Here is a 21,118-nt window from a genome sequence, read left to right on the forward strand (position 1 = left end):
TAAACAACAAATATTAATGAATTAAAATAGTAAGGAAATAAATAACAAAGTAATTACAGATGTGAGACCCACAAAAAGTATATTTTTATCATATGACACCAGGGGTGCACCTCTTCAACAGCATCACCTGTTTGTGCCACCCCAGGATGCTGAAATTAGTGGTTCCGCCCGCCAAGCCCATGGTGTTATGACAGTACCTGTAGTAGGTATATATTTTCAGTATATAGCTGTAAGTAAACAGCAATAAACAGTAAGTTGTGTTTTGGTGTTTTTGTGAGTTTTGGTAAAAGGAGCTATCTGATGCAGATGAAAAAACAAACAAAATGCATTTAATTAAAAACATTACAAATGTAATGGGTGAACGTAAATAATTACAATGTAAAATTATAAATAATTATAATGTAAAAGGTGATTTTTCACCTCACAAATGTACTTGAGTAAAAGTATAGAGTACTGTCTTTTAAAACAAGTCTTAAAAGTACAATTTGTTCAAAAAGCAACTCAAGCAAATGTATCGGAGTAAACGTAGTGTGTTACTACCCATCTGATTACCTGTGAGGAGATTTCTAGTGAATGTTTGCTTTTGATTGTAATCGCTTTAAGTCCGTAAAAAAGGTGAATCATCGTATTTTGCCTGGGTTTACACAAGGCTGCGCTGAGGTGACACGGTTTCATCTGTCCACCAGCGTCTGTATAAATCAAGCATGATTCCACTGGAATCCTTTCCATTATGCCTGGACTCTTGTGTGGCTAAACTCGGCTTAGGGCCGAAAGAAGCAGAAAAGCGTCTATAAATCATGTTTAATAAGCTCCCCATAGGAAGATCAATATGCTCATAGCACCCCAGAACTTGCCTTCGCTGTTAGCATTCGTCAGTGACAACCACTCCCTGAGTACACTGGCTCAGAGGGGATATTCTCACAAAACTGCAGTTGATTCTGCTGCAGATGGCAGCAAGCAGAACGGGGGAAGTGTACGCTCTTATTTAGCTGTTTTCTACTGACTCCAACTGACTACGGGAAGATCACACTGTAAGATCACATGTGACATCACAGTTCTATCACAACTCTTTTTCTCTGTTATGTTTATCCCAGAGGAGTCTGGTGTGTCCACTTGTCATATATGGACTGTAGCTTGCCTACGTTGTACCCTCACTCATTGGTCATTGAATTGGACCAGTGTCCAGTACCAGACTATAACCCATCAGGGCTGCAAAAATTTGCCAGCCCCTCTCCAAACTATCCATCAATGAAAAACTGCAGCACTATAGGACCACCACTGACTACATATTAATATATTGACATTTAAGTCCATTGAATAACTTGCAATGGTACAAAGTCCTGTGACCTCAAACAGTACCAAGTGAGGCAGCAAACCGTTGGGGGCTTTTAAGTAAATTTAAATAAAAACTGAGAAATCGTGGGAAAAAAAGAAAAAAGGGCCTTTTTAGGGAAGTCATTGGTTAACAACTTACAGCTAGCTTGTTGCTATATAATTAAATTAGTCTAAATAAAATATGTAAATAATGTATCATTTACAAACCTTTAACTCCTTAAAATCTGTGTATCAACCATGTTACGACACTCTGCAGCGCAGTATTTCTAGGTGATGCATTCAGATTCCTATTATAAAGTCTTAAAGAAGACACTTCATAAAGGAAGGCATATTAACCTCCTAAAAGTGTTGCTCTGCCCTTTGAGAAAGTACAGGTTAATATGGAATGCTGTGAGGACAGTTTTCTTCACCATAAAGCTCTTTAAAACTAGGTATGATTAGGAAAGGAGGTCCAACCGACTTACACCCACAACATCATCAGAAGACAAGTTTCGGAGAGTCAATACAACACCTGGTAGCTCATCTTAACACTGAAGAGAAGACTTCGAGCTGCAGGTTTGACTGCAGGTGGACCGGCTGTAAGAAAGTCAATGCTAAGATGGCAAAACAAGCAAAGCAGGCTTGCGTGGGCCATGCAACACTACTGAGACAGCGGACTACTGAAAAAATAAAGGATGTTCTAAAACTTTTGACCGGTAGTGTGGATATTACTTGGATATTACATCGGTGAACCATTTAGTGCACAACAAACAGTGTGTAACACTGGTACGAGTGTATTGGGCTATGTTCAGACTGCAGGCAAATTGGATTTGGGCATGGGAGGTCCGGAAGATTTCCCACTGGCCAAAAACCCCCAGCAAAAAACACTGTATACTGAAACACTCACACCAGCATTACACACATCACTGTGTGTCTGAGGGGTCTACTTCTCATATTCCTCAAAGCCAACAGACAGTGGTCAGCCTGATGGTTAACCGAGGTGTCAAGTAATGAAGTACAAATACTTTGTTATCTTACTTAAGTAGAACTTTTGGTTATCTGTACTTTACTGGAGTTTGAGGAAATGCATTTTACTTTTTACTGTCCCTAATTATCTGTACCTTCTACTCCTTACATTCTAAAAATAGCCTCGTTATTTCTATTTTAGTTAAAATAATTAATTAAATTGCGCCATCCGGAAAGTGTGAGTCTGATCATGATTGGATGAGAAGTATAAACACACGCCATTCTGACTCCCTATTGGTTTGTAAGCGATCCATCACACCTGCACACGTCCCGTCACTCTCCAGCGAGCTCACAGCAGACGTCTGTGGTCTAGTATGAAGACTGTGTCCGTGGCAGAGACTCAAGAGAGCTGCAGTGAAACGTCCCGACTGAGCCCCACATTTACATTCCAATAAAGCTTATTGATCACACGCCTCTGAAGTCTGACTTTCTGCAGCTTTACAGAACTTCTAGACAACGACTCCTCATATTTTCCTCCATGAAGCTCATGTTAATGCTCAGTAGAGCACAGAGACGCTCCTTTAATAGAGCTGATATTACTGAAATGCTTCATTTTCAATGGGCAGACCTGCAACTGAAACAGGAGCCTAGTGCAGCCCAACATTTTTAACATCAACATTTTAATAGAACATTCTCCTCATTACGACTTTTAGAAATATGTGTTTTTTGGGAGGGGGGGTGGGGTAGTGCACTATAGACCCCTGGGGCACGGCCTAAGCTTTCGGCCTTTGTTTTCCTTCCATTACTTTTACTTTTCTACTTGAAGTCGTTCTGAAACCAGTACTTTTACACTTTTACTGGAGTAAAAAGCTTTTTTAAACGCTAGTATCTCCACTTCTACCTGAGTAATGAGTGACACCTTTGATGGTTAACGCTGACTGTGTCCCAGCATCATCTGTTAAGGAGGCTGAGATGCTCACAAGCCGGCCTTGACCAGATTGTTGAGTTAGATGGACAGGTCTTACGGACCACTTCCAGCACAGAGCCACTTCAAACGGCCGTGTCTGACGGAGGACAGAGAACAGAGCGTCTCCCTCTCCCCGCAGACAGCAGAGTCTGTAGCGACACTCTGTATGTGCACGCAGGTAGAGCAAGGAGCAAGGTCCCTCATTTGTATCTGCCAAGGCTGATTAATGATATTTCATCCTCCCCATGTTCTCCTTTTCTTTTCACTGCTTCTCTCGCGCTCTCTCTCTCCTGCACTCGTTCTCTCGCTCTCATTTCCCTACAGCCGCTGAATCCGGGGACCATGCTGCTGAGGATGACTTCATTTAGGCCACATCAGACTGCATCGTAATGACACGTACAAGAACAAACACAACGTCAGATTGTTCATACACTATTTTCCACACACACGTTTACATTAGATCTGCCACAGCCCTTACAGCAAGCATGTAGTACCCCACATCCCAGCTGAGTGACACAGTGCTGTCGCTGCGGCTGACTCATTAACCCTCCCACTGATGCACGAGATGCCTCGCGATGCCTGTTCTGAGAAGCACGGGTCCTCGTCTTATCACGTTGGTGCAGCGGCTATGAGACCCAATTAGAAGTACTAATCAGCATAAAGCTCCAGTTGCTCCTGCAGACCAGTGTCCCTCCTCATTGACACTAAATTACTCCTGATTACACTGGATCTGCCCGGGAACTGTCAAGACATGGAATTACGCATCTCCGCTGTCAATCCACAGCAACGTCAAGAGAAGGTGGAGGAGAAGAGAGCTGCTCAGAGCACAATGGAACATGTTCTGTGTCTTCACATAGCTGGCATGAACAGCAGGCACCCGATGTTTTATTCGGCAGCTTTTCATTCCATTGGCAGGACTGAAATTGGAAGCACATTGCAACACAGGCTCATAGCAAGTCTTCTTTGCCGTATGGGGTTTGGCCCAGAGCATTGCGCTACCCTCTCAGTCCCACCTCCCCATACACACACACACACATGCACAACATACCGATTGAATGGCGGGATTCACTTAATCAGGTTTCAAAGAGGAAGGTGAAGATTAAACCGGTTTGTTCCCGATCATTTTCGAGGAGCAGACCACTGCTGAGAATGGGCTGTGCATGTGTGTGTGTGTGTGTGTGTGTGTGTGGATTAAACACATATTTGATTAAACTGTATTTGATTACTTTTCCTCCAAGTCCATTTCCTTCCACGCTTGCCTCCTGAGCCCCCCTGATGGATTTGTGGTTAGAGCGTGCGTGCACAGTGTCGTACAGATGAGGACTCAGGACTGATTACAAAAACAAATTAATCTTTATTCAGACGGGAGTGCAGTAAATCTCTCAAAACACAAACAAGTATTTACAGCCCCTATAATCGCTCGTAACAAGAGGAGTCACATAAAATCCACCAGAAGAGCGGGAGCCCCGGCTTTTTAGCATACGGCTGCAGAGGGGACTAAAAGCAGAACCCGGCTGTGATCGTTCACATTCTGCTCTGAAAGCCACCTGCCTGTTTCTCTGGTGCAAATGGGTTTAGCGAGCAGGATTATAAGGCATCCAGTGCTCCACATGCTGTGTAATGAGACAAAAAAGGAGGTACACAGGAGCCAGAGTCCTCTGCAAATACCTAGAGAGCACTCTGCCGGAAAAGGGAAAGAGCCGAAATTCAAGGGTCTAAAAAGATGAGAGAGGAGCGCAACCTGGTAAATGAAACCTGTCGAGACTGGCTTTTTCCTTAATGCAGCTTGTAAAACAACTGGACAATAGCTACAGCATGTGTGTGCCCCCATTACGCAGCGCTGCCTCACACTAACTGGATCGATATCAACATCAAAGCTCATCATCAAACTCAACTCAAAGCACTGAAGCTAGTCTGCCTTTCAATAGCCAAGGCCAGGGTGCACTCTTCTAATGGCTGACTGCTGCCTATCAGAGAGCGAGGGGGCGAGTGAGTGTTTACCTGCCAAAGGCTTGAATGAACAGCGAGGAGCTGAACTGGGGAGATGAAAGTGTTTGTGTTGAAACATAAACATTGGGGGAGGTCCGGGTCGCCTGTGGACATGTACAGCTGTTCCCACTGCCTTTACTTCAGCGGCTGCTGCGAAATCTCAGTGGTTGACCAGTCCATAGGTGATGGCGTTCTCAAAGTCCTTGAAGCTGATGTGGCCGTCCGAGTCATGGTCCACTTGTCTGTCAGGAGAGAAGGTTCATGCAGTTACCGAGTGCATAGATGGAAGTCTGTGGGTGTGGACGATATGATGATGTGATATCGCTATCATGATAAGTTGCGTGCTGATAAGCTATTGTGGGGTATTATCTATTTTGCCACAACTCTGATCTAAAACAGTGGTATAAGTGTAATACTGCTGTGATTCAAAATAATGGCCATTAATGACCAATGTAGTAGTAACCAGTGGTATCTCACAACTGCGACTGTTCTGTGCCGATATGATGTTAACAAATGACAACATTTTGGGAGGGTAATATTCCCTAAAGCCCCTCCTCCCAATCTCACATCCTAGAAATACCATCTCTACCTTGTTCATGTGTCCATGACAAGTCTTCATAACCCTCTACCACCCCGTCACCTCCCTTTACCCTGTCAAATCTCTCATTCCTTGCTCCACTTAACACAGAGGGAGGCTGGCTTCCTACCACAAGCAGAAGCCACCTGAAAGCCAGCCCAAAAGTTCTTTGAATTCTCTGCACTGTTTTCAGTTTCCACAAAAAGCATCACATGCTCATAGCCCCATTTGCATATGAGAGGACCACAAGAACTTCTATCTGAAATTATGCAATAGCTAGAGCTGGCCTCACAATCTGATTGGTTGAGAAGTGCTTTAACCACGCTGATGTTTGTGAAAACAGCACAGCCATGTCACGCTAAAGCCGTATCACTCGGCTAAGATTGAGCTCAACTTGATAATTTGGCAGTCCTCTACCTGTGGCTCTGTCTATAACACAAAAATTGAGCAGTCTGCAAAATCGGCAGTTGTCTTGGACTACGTATAGGGCTCAACATGTACTCTAACGGACCTCAATTAGTCTGTCTTGGTGTTTAGTGGATCCTGAGCTTAAGCCTGCAAACAACGTCTTCCTCTGAACCATGAAAACAATGAGACTCAAAGGGAGAGACAAAATGACACATCATCCATCAATTTCACCCACAGATGTGAAAACCATTAACATGTAATTCATGTAATATAAACCATATGTCTTTTGCAGCCTACTGTGTTAAGGCTCGGGAGTTGTTACCATTGCATAGCTATAATAACTCATCTGTTGTGAAACTACTTTTTGGAAGGAAGGAATTGTCAGTATTAAAGCATATTCAGTACATGCAATATATTGTTTTCCCATTTTGTAAAAAAATGTATGAAAGCAATACAACACTCAAGGTCATGTATTATCTTAAATAACAGCAGGGCTGTGACGATCAACGGCACTCGGCATTGGCTCATGTCTACAAACAAATCACTGCCATAAGGTTTTTAGCAATAACACACTCCTTAAGAACCTACATGGTTTGATATAGGCTGGTAAGTTACTCATAGGCTACTCATAGTTACTCCTGGGCAAGAGCATTGAGATGTGGAGTTGATGTTGATGATGATGGAAAGAGTTAGGGAGTTGGAGCTGAGGTGGGGTGGTGATCATCACTCTTGTCGCTGAATGCAATCAAATCCTTGCAGCAATGCTTCTCCAAAATCTACTAGAAAGCCTTATTCTCTGGACAGTAGAGACAGTTACTCCAACAAAAGCAGGATATACTCTTTTTGTAAGACAAACAATATATAAGCAGGTGTCCCAATACTTTTGTCCATGTCCAAGGCAAGATCATGGCTTCATTTTTGCAATATCGTCTACCCCTAAGCAGTGCATGAACTTGTCAGTTGGTAGATCTTAACCATGAGTGCAAAGTAGCCTGAAACACAGTGGGCTGCAGCCAGAATGCCACCAACACACAGGCAGAAAATCTGAAGGCTGTATTGAGCGACTGTCAGCGACTGATATTAACTCTGAGCGAAAAACAGGAAAAGCAATAAAAGACTGTTTCAGCTTCCTCCCTCAAATTCAATATTGCATGCTGTCTTTAATTTCGACACTCACCATCTTCATCAGTATCAGTAACGCACTCTCTGTAACGCAAGCTGGGCATGACAATATCAATAAATGCATGACAAACCAAGCCAGTACAGGTTTCCTCTGCCCTCAGACTGTATAAAACGGCCTTTTAAAGCATGCAGTCCCACTTGTTTCCAGTGCCGATGGCTATGTGCTGTAATAACAGAACAGGCATGGCAGTGGTGGCAAGCCCACACACTCCTCTCCCTCCTGAGCTGCTTGTCTGCACTGTAAAGCCACGAGTGAGTGCTGCCTGATTGACTTGAGTGAGCCGGTGCTTGACTTATTTCATGTCCTGATGGAGGTCCTTCCCCAGACAGGTGGTGGGCGTGGGAGGGAGGAGAGCCGCTCATTTTCAGCTGACTGAGCCTTTTATCAGGCCTGAGGGTGAAAGCACGCAGTAAGAGCAGCCAGTCCTGTGGAAGAGGCCCTAGCAGCAAGGCAGGGATTCCACGTTTTTCTCTTTTCTTCTCCTGGCAGCCCCTGGACGTGGGTGACGAGGGCAAGAGTAGTACAGATGGCGCTGCTGATGAACGCTAGCAGAAAAGGCTCAGCTCACAGTGGCTTCAAATGAGAGCTACTCATGTCAGCTCCATTAGGATCACTGTTTTTGGTGGAGTGACTAGATATTCAGTTGGCACACACAACTTGAGCCTCATCGCTAGCATACCATGGAAAGTACTCTTTGCAGTACGAACCATGTGGCATAAAGGTGCACAAATGGTTCTTTGAGCTATGCGATAGAAGAACCACTTGGCTTGCATAAGAAACATTACATGGTTCTTAATGGAACCAAAAGTGGTACTTTTGTAGCACCTCGATTTTTGAGAGTGCACAATGCAAAATTATGTATTTATACCCAAAACTATTTCAAGTGTCTTATATAACACAAACCATATCAAGTGTCTTATGTAGCAGAAACCATATAGATTACATTATGTAATACAAAACCATATGGATCACACCAGGTGTGTTCAGCTCCAGTCCTTGAGGGCCTACGTTTAGTGATTACCCCGCCCAACCCCTTAACACTCCAAGGCTTATTACACACTAAGGTGTATTACTCAGTACCTACAGGGACTTCTGTACAAACTGGTGGGGCCATTCTTTGGAAATTTGTAATAAAGCCTTTAGCTTACCGGCATACTACAGGTTTTTTAAGGGGTTAATCACATATACACCTGATTAAACTTGATTAAAACGATATTAAACATCTTAAATCTAAGTAATATATCTAATAAGTCACATTATGAACTTCTTGTGAGATTAATTGACTTACTTTTAGATTTCTGTAATGAATTAAAAAAATGTGGCCTATTTGGCCTATAAGACACATATCAATATTGCTTGATACAAGCAGAAACTATTTGGCAGTGGGATAAGACAACTTTACTAAATGCAATAACTTAATAAACAAGTCATAATTAAATAATTTTACAATATTCTTGCACAATCTACAATAGCTAAAACCAAGCAATATTTGATATTTCTACTAGATTTTAGGTGATTAATAAGGCATTATAAGGCAGGTGAGGGATATCCAGGGTTAGTATTATATTAATCATAATGCATTATATGGCATTCATACTACTGAAACACACTTACACCAGTAATCACTTACAGTCAGTAAAGAGCTCTTATACTGCTCTTTAAAACATTATGAATCACAATAAAATTTCCCTTACATTTAAAAGCCATTCAGAAATCCACTTTACTTAAAGTCTGTAGTGACCTTGCATAACGTTTCAGGTATTATATAGATTTGTACATAATTAATTTAAGAAATCGAATATGTTATAATGCATTATAAATCATAGCAATAAAGTGTACAAAAAGTGCATTACAACACTAATAAATATAATATTCTTATGAACAGATATTGTAATGCATTACAAAACTTGTCTTTATAAAGTCACACACTTTATAAACCGCCATATATGTTGCCATAAGTGCTTATAAGCAATAACACAGGCTTATGACAGTCATTGTAAGGTATTATGTATGCTGTGTAATAATGCATTACAAATGCATTTATAATGCCTTGTGAACACTGGGTTCATAGGAAGAGCTACATGAGGATAAGGTTTCACTGACCAGTATATATATATATATATATATATATATATATATATATATATATATATAATATTATCATGATATTATATATATGCTGTTATTTTTTGCAATAGTGCCTACCCCTAGGCAGGAACATAAACTTGTCGGTAGGTAGATCTTAAACACGAGCACAAAGTAGCCTCATACACAGTGGGGCGCATCCAGAAAGGTGAGCAGGGAAATCACTAAACTGTGTTGGGCCCCAGATCTCCTAGACTAGAACTGGATACCCTTAGAAGTACATTGTGTAATACAAACCTATGAACTCTCTCCAATATTAAATATAGATCAAGCATCTAAACTGGATGGATGACTGGTATTACCCTTGCCACAGTTGCCACAACATAAATGTCAAGAATTCTATCATCAGGTTCCAGCTTGCATGTCTTTATCCCCTCTCATGGCTACGACTCCAGCCACTGTCCTTCTTCTTCAACACACTCTTAAGGCATCTCTATGAAGCAGAGGGGAAACGTTTCGGCGCTCTCAGAGTGAGCAAACGCTCGCTCGATGCCATTGGCAGATGAGTGAGGATGAACGAGCAGATAAAGACGACGCGAGAGCAAACTGAATTGCATCAGTGGAGGGAAGGAGGGCATTACAGAGTATTGGAAGAGCTTTCTCTTTCACTCAGTGCCCACTTCTTGATCGGAGATTAAACTCGAATGGCCATTCGCTTGCTGGAGTGGAATCTCCTATTTCCTGCTCATCGGGTCCTGTTTCCTCCCTCCGCCGCTTATTGCCAACACGATGTCACGCAAATCTGAGAGCGTCCGTGTTGTACCATCTGATAAGGCTGTGCTTCCTTGCGGAATTCATTAAGCAAAGATGTTGTAGCTGAAGCCAGAATCAATCCGGGCCAAAGTCACTGCAAGAAAACCTTCTCTCCTCTAGTGGGTGAACAAAAGAACAAACATGGGTGGAGATATTCATGAGGGAATCTGTGTGTTTTCCTGCCTCATTCTCTCACTGTGTGATTTCTACATTACTCCGAGTAGCAGACTGATCGACTGCAAACATAGCAGTTGTGAGGGAAATTTGGTAGCAACAGGGAGGAGAATTAAAACAACATTAAGTATCCAGCAACTGGAAAATCGCACTTTCTTGTTCCGTGCGGGTGACTCCCGTTCAAATGGAAGTGGGCTACCGGTCTAATTAGATTCTAATGCAGTCCTCCCCGTGGAGAACCATTGAGATGTCCTCTGTGCCCCTCTTTAGAGACCCTACCGCTCTCCACCGCTCTCAGCACATGCTCAAGACACTGCATAGTACTTCAGCAGTGGCGAAACCATTGTTACGGCCATAATAACTTGCTATTAAGACTTGATTAGGGAAAGACAACTGCATGTGCATCAGTGTGTTTGTTTGTCTGTCTGCTCTAATATTAATGCTGGAGAAGAAAAGAGTCCAGCAACATTATAAGATCAGTAAGAGGATCTCTGTGGAGGATCCCCACAGTCTATTCCTAAGTGACCAATGATATATACTGTATGTATATTTGTATATATATGCCTGTCAGATACAGTTATCATAGCACTGTCAGTCAAAGGAGGAGGAGTCTACAAATTCTTTAGCAGGACTGCTACAGGGCTACATACAGAGTATGGTCTCAGAGGATGGTGCCAGTTGTAGCTCTCCAATCTTTATTAGTTACACAGGCCATCTGCTCCTGGAGTCTGGAGAACTGGAATCTTCCTACCAACCCAAAAGTCTAAAATCCCAATAGACACCTCATTTAGCTGGCGACGGCCTACGGAAAAATCCTGATAGCCTGGAGAGAGTGTGATTGATTGGGGTTGGAATTAGCTGGGGTTAGTTGGTGATCACTGTTGTAACATATAAAGCCCTACATGATTAGATCCCACTCTTTTTAGATTAGCTTCTTCACCACCCACATCCCAGACTTAGTGGTCTTTTACTTCCCAAGACTGTTCACCAATAGGGCTGTTTGAATTCTCCTTAAAGTTGTCTCTTCAACTCGACTTACAAAAACATTTTTCCAATTTTTCACTCCCGTTAATATTGTTCTTTTGTTTATTTTCATCTGACACCTTAGATTTGGGCGTCCCCAGTCCACACTCAGGCTGAGGAATTTCCTGGAAACAGAGCAGCCATGAAAGCTCACTCAAGCATGCAGATCTTCTAATTACTGCACTGTCATAGCCAGAATACCGTCATAATCAGAATAACACTGCGCAGCTATGGGATGTTGTTCACATTACGGCGCCGTGTGGCAGCTGCATCTGTGAAACCTCGGCCGATTGACTCGTCCCGGAAGCAACCAAACTCGTCCAGACTTCTCGAGAAACACTTCTCAGATAAAGCGTTCTGTATAGGAGCGAAATAGAACCTGAACAAACGGAACAGCGGGAGCGCCAGCCGTCTTAGGCACATAGGATTTATTCTGCGACAAGAATCACCATGGAACCGCGAACGGGGGAAAAGACTGGGCAGCATGTCCTCAGCAAAAATGTGTTGGACAACCCTAACTGAGATAAATATTGCCTGGCCAATGTGTTGCTCTCACTTCTCTATGCCAGAATTCCCTGCGGAGGATGCAGCACTCGTCCCAGGAGACAGAGCCCAGTAATGACATCATCAGTGCGCACCAGAGGCACAGGTATATTAATCTGAGAGCTGCTTTGCTGTTCTTTTTTTTCTTCTTCTTCTTCTTTTTATTCTTTGTTTTTTTTTCCCCCCTTTTTTGAAACGGGAGCAGTGGGAAAAGAGGCATGGCAGAATGCAGGCGCTACTCTGTCATTGTCAGAAGAAGCACACTTAGCTCCCATACTGACGCTGCAGAAAAGTGAGAGAAAAGATGCCTGGCCAGCTTCGCTCGCACGACCTCTCTGCACAAACACTTAGTGCTGAATGTTATGATTTAGAGCGCAGAAAAGCACATGTCCAAATTGTGCTGTAAGGCAGTAAATCAAAGTACGGTATGATGTCAGCTGCAAAAATGCATGAATCCAACATCTGGCTTAAAATAAATACAACATAAATACATACAGTCATGAGTAAAAAAAAAAAATAGGACACTCCATAAAGCCTTTGTCCTTTTTAACATACTTACATAGTCTAAGAAGGGATTTCTCAAGATCTCAGAACAATTAGGAACCAGCGATCCCACTGTCCTGAAGATGATAGGGTCATATAACCACTGAAACAACTGCAAACATGGCCAGGCCGTCCTAGCAAGTTCGGCCCGTGTTATATGACCTCCATCAAATCAAGTGTCCTAATGCCCCCCATTCCATCCATTTATATATATGACATCTTTCCCCACTGTGAACTGGCTGTTTTTGAGCTGAAAGATACAAGCTGTACAGAGCTAGGATAGCAACAACGTTAGCTGAGGTGACTTAGCCTCAGCATTTGTTTCTTAACCAAAAGACTAGTCTGCCTTTCTCTGTGGAAATCTCAAGTCACGTGTGATCTGCTGTGGCTTTCTGTGGTCTCCATATGGCTTTTATTTATTGGTGTACTGTCAAAATGCTACGAGGCGAGATGTGGCATGCTAAAGACTTGAAAAGTGCAAGGAGTCATGAAGTGCCTGTGGGTGTCAACGCGCTGTGCTGTCGTCGGTGTGCGTGCCTCCATTGCAAACAATGGTTCTGAATTTTTCACATTTTTCCGGGTTGGACATCATCATATGTTTCCACTTTCTGTATTTGTTATTTCTAATTGAAAGCCCTCTGTAGAGTATTGTAATTGTGATTGCATGACATTTGATAAAAGTCTGAAGCAGTGACAGCAGTAATTGCGGTTGGCCAACCCTGCAAAACATATGTAGCAGAAATTCTGCTCACTATTATATGGAAAACTCCTCGTTTGTCTGTCCACCTAATCAGAAACAGCCTTCAGCCTTGACTACTATCCGCAGAAGACTTCATGAACGGCAATACAGAGACTACACTGCAAAATGCACACCACTAAACACCTCAAAACTGAATGGTCAGACTACAGTTAGGCTACCTAAAGAAGCCTGCAGAATTCTGTAACGAGGTACTGCAGGCAGATGATATCTAGATCAGCCTATATCAAAGTGATGACAAGAGGAAAGTGTGGAGACTAGGGGTGGGCAATATGATGATATTTGATCAAAATCATGATAAATTGTGTCATCGTGATACAAGCCAGCATATTGTGGATATTATCAGTGCTTATTGAACAGAGATCAACTGCACATCTTGTTACAGAGAGTGTAATTAGTGCTGATTTATGAGATGAAGTGCAGCAGATCATCAGATAAATGTTGTGTATCATTTAATTGTATTTAAATATTGTGATATATTTACTGATGGGCCCTTGAGCAAGGCCCTTCACCCTCCATGCTCCCCGGGTATCACAGAAATGGCAGCCCACCACTCCAGACACATGTGCTCACTGTCACTGTGTGTGTTTAGTCACTAGTGTGTATGTGTGTGTTCACTGCACGCATGGATTAAAGGTGGAGGTCAATTCCATCTATGTCCAACACAAATGGTGTGCTTGTATGGTTGTCTTGTTTTGTCGTATTTATATCGCCCACCCCTAGTGGAGACAAAAAGGAACTGCCCATGATCCAAAAGCATAACCAGCTCATCTGTGAAACATGGTGCTTGGCGTGTACGTATGGCTGCCACTGGTACTGGAGCACTTCATTGGTGATATAACTGCTGAGGGCAGCAACACAATGAAATGTGAGGTTTACAGGAGCATCTTATCTAACCACGTTCCAGCAAATGCCTCCAACACCATGACCATGATCCCAAGCATGCTGCTAAGGCATGTCACGTAACTGACTTCAAGAAGGCACTGCATGCAAGATATATGCAACGAAGTGCTAAACATTCTGGTGTCCTGAAATAAGGGGGAGTGTGTGCCCACCAAACATTATGGCAAGCACTGTCCTTTGATATCATGATACATTTGGAAGATATTTTGATATAGATTTTTATCATCAGTACCACCCACAGCACTATGTACAATATCTTACAAATGAAAACCTTCTGCTCCTGCAAGTTGGGAGGCCGTGGGAGAGCAATTGCGCTACTGAGCCATGCTCTGATTGTGCCTTAATTGGGACTCCTCATGGCGCTCGTAGTGACTCTCTTTCACCCCCCTCCTCATCCCCTTCTGGCAGGAGAGGGCCGGGGCCGTGGTCTCAGAGCACAGCGTTTTCTTCTCTGATCGATGGAGAGCTGCCGCGCCCCGGGAGAGATGTTACGGCTACAGCCCCTTTTTAGATTAACTAAATCACTTCCATTAAAAGCGGTGCAGCGTGCTGTCATGGCAACCCCTGAAAGCATCAATGGGAGTTGTGAAATGTGCAGCAGAAATTTTCTTCCCTGCCCGTAGCCCCCAGACGTGATATTGATGCCGCTGTCATGGGTGGCTGGCTTTCGCCTCCGCCGCTACCTGCCGAGCCTACAAACGAGAGGAGGCTTAGGCCTGGCAGTGTACGACAAGCATCCATACATCTAATCCCAGCGCATACATACATAATCCCAAAGCTGCTTAAACACAGCCGCCGTCGCACTCATCCGTCGCTACACAGCGCTTTCTTTAAACAACACAGCAGATCGACAGACGCTGCGATTACAACTTTGGGACAGTCAGCTTCTAGAGCTACACTTGTACCGCATGAGCAAAATAATTGTGCAAAAACTTGTAACCTTGCTAATCTGCCTTTAATATGTGATCTACACTGGGATTCTTGTACCTGCACTCCTAAATATAAAGGTGCCAAACAGATTCTTTGTGCAGTGCCAGAAGAACAACCTTTCAATAGATTCTAGTTCTTCAGAGAAAGGGTTTTAGAAGCTGTAATGCAAATGTTCTAGGAAGATCCTTTACACTGGTATAGACCCTTTGGCATTACTTTACTTGGAAGGTCTATTGTAAATTCCTCATAGATGTTCACTTCTCACTCAACTAACATTCAACTAAATATATATAAAAAAACTGAACTCTAAATCGAATGCAAAATAATGAAAAAAAAGTCTAAACCTGACCCTAACTATGAATCACCCTTAATATCTAACCCTAACTATGAATCAACCTTAATATCTAACCCTAACTATGAATCAACCTTAATATCTAACCCTAACCCTATTCATTAATCAACCCTAATCCCTCACCCTAACCCCAACCATCAATCAACCCTAATATCAAGCACTAACCCTAACCTTGAATCAACCCTAATTTCTCACCCTAACCATTAATCAAACCTAATTCCTCACCCCAACCCTAACCATGAATCAACCCTAACATCCAACCCTAACCATGAATCAACCCTAACATCTAACCCTAACCATGAATCAACCCTAACATCTAACCCTAACCATGAATCAACCCTAACATCTAACCCTAACCATGAATCAACCCTAACATCTAACCCTAATCCTAACCGTAAACCAATCCTAATACCTAACCCTAAGCATAATCATGAATCAATCCTAACTCCTCACCCTAACCCTAACCATGAATCAACCCTAATATCTAACCCTAACCATTAATCAAACCTAATTTCTTACCCTAACCTAACTATGAATCAACTCTAATTCCAAATTTTAATCTACACCTTAAATCTAACCCCAGTGCCAGTGGGCATACTGATCTTAGGCTATTCGAATCCTGAACCCAATCATATTTTATAGTCGTTACAAGCAACAACTTCAATCACAACTTCAAATCATCACACAAAAATGTTTACCAATATCTAAATTCTGTTAATATTTACATCTCAAATTCAGACATGATTAGATAGCCTAGAATCTCCTGAAAATAATATGACATGTGTGACAGACTGTCTCTTAGAAATTCTTTAAAAAGTTTAAAAGAATAAAAATTAACATCAAGAGAAGAAAAAAATGGTACAGGATTGATATTAGTATCGGCAGATACTCGGTTGCAGCACTGGCATCGGTATCACACATAAAAAAGTGGTATCATGCCAACCCTACTTTTCACCCACCTCCATGTCTCTGATTGACTGAAGGTTGAGAATAGTCCACCCACCAAAAACCAAAAAACATCCAGCCAACAGTGGCCCAGAGTTTAGAAACTGAAGCCTGACGAATAGACAAACGACAGATACATGGACGGGGATGACTAACACAAATAGTGCATGGACATCACTAAGCTGTTCACCTGCAACATTCACCAATCAGGTAAGCCTTTTTAGTAATGCCTCCAGTTCTGTCATAATGAATATTCTCTCCAAGCCTTCAAACAGTATTTTCCATTGTCCCCCCACCCCACCACCCCACATCCCTCTCTGCTCCACTTGCGCCACATGTCTGCAGCACCAGGCGGCCGCCATTGGAGGACAGAGAGCCTCGCCAGCAGGGACAGCCTATTCTTAAACATGCTGCAGGAGTGGACAGAAAACTAAGCTGGTCCTCCAGCAGCTCCACACACACACACACACACACACACACACTCACATCCTTGGAGAGTGCACATGCCAAGCAGCCAAACACTCAGGCTGCCAAGCCCCGCAGCCGCACTCGCACTCGCACACACTCACACTCACAAAGGGACACACACACACCGACAGACAGACAGACACACGTACGGATGCACGCACAGACACAAAGGCGCAGACGCAAGACAATCGGTTCTATCTCTCCAGCTGACGTTAGGACATGAAGTACAGGAAAACTGCAGGGCGGAATGGAAGTGGAGGACAGTTTCACGGCATACCGGAGTCCTGACACGTTCTCAGCACAAAAACCGTAACGGCGCAGCTTGCGGTTATAAATTAGAATGTGCTTACTGGGGGGAAAGATTGATGACTGCACTGTGCGCATCCCGTGACTCTCCTGCTTAGTTAATAGGGGGATTGCAGTGACTTTTCACATCTGCAATCAAGCAAGTTACTGAGGAGGCAGGTTCTTAAAGGGAATTAAAAGAGACGTCGGGGAGACATCCTCACAAACTTGTTGGCCAATTGGAAGACGAGGCAATTTGTCTGGAGGGTCTGCAGGTGGTAAATGGCTTATGTAACTGGGAGCGAGAGCGTCGCCAGCACGGCTTCTTGGAGCATGCAGAGACAGACGAGAGGAGCTGGCGTGCTTTTTTTGGTGCTTTTTTCCAAGACTATGGATTTCTAATAAATGTTTACCACTCGCTTTGGCCCCAACACCCTCAACAACAATCCGTTTGAGTCACGGGAGGGGAAAAGTCAATTTATTTAAATCCGCTTCTTATCCCGAAAAGTCGCCCCGGCCCCGGCGCCGTCCCAAGCCGCTGGCTCCATTTGGCATCGCTGTCATTTCCAGCCATCTCCATAATAACTCCTACTCTTAACCCAGTCCCTATGGCAGGGAACCTGATATTCAATCATCATCTGCTCTGGGAGAGAGCAATTCACTGTTTATACTACTTCACAATTTATCCCACTTTAAAAGACTGCCGCTGCAAGAGGCTGCGAGGCAGAGAGAGAGAGAGAGAGAGAGAGAGAGAGAGAGAGAGAATAAGGGGGAATGAGAGAGTGAGAGAGAGAGAGACAGACAGAACTGGAAGCTCTTAACAAAAAGCCAGATTCATCATCAAATTTGCTCAGTGTTTAATCAGCCAGTGTAATGAGTGGGAGACAGAGCCGGAGTCTATTCAGCCCAGTCATTCCTCCTCTGCCTATTGACACTATTCAAACACTCAGCTGTTTTAGCTCTCACGGCACTTCACAAGCCTCCACAGCAAAGCCTCTTCATGTCATACACTTCTGAGAAACCCGGCTGCTCTCTGACAAGCGGAGGGCATTTTTTTTTACCTAAACAAACAAACAAACAAACCCAAAAAAACCTATACAAGGCTACAGCAGAATGTGCAACCTGCTTTGGTACAAACCGATGCTATTGATCCAGTGCCAGTATTGTTCTTCGTCTGGCTCGGAACGCAGACCGTGGAGGACAAAAACGGAGGCAAAACATAGACGCCTAAAGTAATCAGGCCTTTTCTCTCTCCCTGGAGGGACACTCGCAGACATCTCCAGCAGCACCTCCAGCATCGTGCCAATCAGAGGAATAGCAGGCAGATGCAGGGCGCATTCCCGGAGACAAAACAGCATGGCCTCTGCCTCTAAAGCAGCATATCTAAGCATCAAAGGGACAATCTGTAAGACTGGGAGAGGGACATGGTCAAAATAAAGTGCGATAAGACACAAAGACACCCATGTTCACCATTTGTGTTGGCCTCATATACACATACACATACACACTAGTGAGTAAACACATGTGCCAGGAGCGGTGGGTGAGCAGAGAGGGGTAAGAGCCTTGCTCAAGGGCCCAAGGATGGCAGCTTGCTAAGCCCAGGTATCAAACCTACAACCCTGTCATCAATGGTCTGGTGCTCTGACCGCTGCTGAGCCACCACTGCCCCAAAAATCTCCACTACACTAAAAAAAGGGGACTGAATGACTCAAGGGGTGAACAGTCAGTTCTTGAAGGTGAGGAAAAAAGGAATAAGCATAAGAATCTGAACTACTTTGACAAGAACCAAACTGTGATGGCTAGACAACGCGGCCCGAGCATCTCCAAAACATCAGGCATGTCTTGTGGGATGTATTACATCAAAAACATCTAGCACAAATGATGGGCACCTATCGAAATCTAGTAAATCCAGAGCATCGCTTCTCCACTGTTCGAATGACGATACTGATAAAACTGACAGTACTTAGCCGAAAATAAGTACTAGTAAAAGCTTAAGCCCCAGCAGAGAGTGTAGGCGTTGGAGTGTAAGGCCTCAGCGGTGAGCACAGATGAGAAATCCAGAGTAGAAATGAGGTTCCATATGAGGAAGCCCTGCTGGGGATGAAATGACCCCACTATTGAGGACAGCAGCTTTTCCATACACACTCTTGTGTGCGCTGATTAGCAGGAGTGGGGCACTCCCGCCTGAGCCGGGCCAGTGGGCTGATAGGACATCACCAGGGTTCCACGCTGCTTTCATTAGCACTCCATCTCACTCACCTGAGGGGAGCTGAAATATGAAATCAAATATAAAGAGCAGCCAAGACAGAGATTCTGTAAGTGTGGACACCCCTCTCCCCCTCCCAACCCCCACCCCCCCCCCCCCCAAACTTCAAGACTTCAAGGCTTCAGATATACCGCATAGAAAACAATACAAGGGGCCACAAGTGCTTTTTAGCCCACATAAACACACACAGACCAGACGTACGTCAACTCTTCTACATGCTAACATAGACGTAATGTAAATCCATTACAAACGGCTAATTACTTATTTTAAACAGTAATTTAGTAATTACATGTAATTTAGTTATTATCTCCATGATAAAGTATCTCACTACTCACTAATTTGCCTCTACACCATGCTCTAAAACCCAGCTCCCTACCAACTGGGAAGTACAAGGGAAGAGTCACCCATTAGCCATATTCAGTCTTTTATATGGAAAGCAACCAATGTCTAAAACCTCAACAGAAGAAAAAACCAAAAAAATACTAAAATCTTCATGAAATAAATGTGAAGCTTACAGAGCTGCTCCTGATTAAAAACTCATATCTTAGTAAAAAACCTAAACCAGGAAGATTTAGCAGACCTTGGAGTGGTGGTGCACTGTTCTACTGTGCAGCAACGCCTCCACAGATGTGCTCTTCAAGTAAGAGTCCCTAAAAAGAAACCACTCCTGCACCCTCACCTCAAAACTGAGCATCAGAAGTTTTCAAAGGAACCTCTAAACAAGCCTGAGACATTTTGGAAACTAGTACTGTGGACTGGTGAAGCTAAAATAGAGCCTTTTACCACAACAAGCACAAGTACACACAAAAAATATGTAGTGGTTCAGTACGTATGACAAACACAAACCTGTGCTTATTTATTAGAACTACTTAATTGCATTAAGCTCTCATTCATGCTAGTAAAGAAGTAGCAAATGTGAAGTACATATCACTGTTATCCAATAAAACCTTGTATCTCTCTTTTTGTCTATTGTTTTCTCAATAGTTTGAACCCTGTAGCTGCTTCTGTACACTGTGTCGATAATTCTGAAAAATGGACCAATAGAAATGCTCTAAATCATTTTAGATCATTTTTGCCTTCTCCTGTAAAGTCACCATTTTGGAGTTGCAAGTTTCTTTAAAGGACATCGACAATATTTTACTTTGCTTTACTTTGATTAATCTTACTAGTGTTTTGCATCTATTAAGCAAAGCTAGGTATTTCTAACTAATGTTTACTTGATCTGTGCCTACTTTCACTCTAAGAATAATATAATACTAAATTAGAAAAAATGAAATTGATGTAACAATTTGCCTGACTCTGTTTAACCCCCCCCCCCAACTTGAATGTTGTTTAGTAAAAGCCACAAACTTTTTATTGTTAGCTTAAGTCAACTTGTTATTATATACTAATTGAGTTTAGCCAGTAGCCATTGGCAAATGGATAGTGATTGACCCATGCAAACTTAAAAAAGTACACCTTAAATATAAAAATTGCTCTGATGTTGGATTTTCTCTCTGCTGTGTTGGTTCAGTTATATACAGTGACAGTGTTTGTGCAATACAACCTCTTTCAGTAAAGTGTACATAGTTCTTATTGGCTCCTGGCATTGTTTATTTGCATATTAGACATGTCTCTCCCACCCATA

The 21,118-nt window shown here is 43.0% G+C and overlaps 1 protein-coding gene across 1 annotated transcript in view; it reads right to left on the reverse strand.

The window, feature by feature from the left end:
• Nucleotides 1-4,650: 4,650 nt before the first annotated feature.
• The window catches only part of efcab11 (EF-hand calcium binding domain 11), an 86,360-nt gene continuing 69,892 nt past the window's right edge, over nt 4,651-21,118 (reverse strand). The window contains exon 6 of the mRNA XM_072690260.1: nt 4,651-5,478. Coding sequence (XP_072546361.1) covers nt 5,397-5,478 — 82 coding nt within the window. The 3' untranslated portion in view covers nt 4,651-5,396. The remainder of the gene's footprint in view (nt 5,479-21,118) is intronic.

The sequence above is a fragment of the Salminus brasiliensis genome, chromosome 10 (genome assembly GCF_030463535.1).
Source record: "Salminus brasiliensis chromosome 10, fSalBra1.hap2, whole genome shotgun sequence".
Lineage (NCBI taxonomy): Eukaryota > Metazoa > Chordata > Actinopteri > Characiformes > Bryconidae > Salminus > Salminus brasiliensis.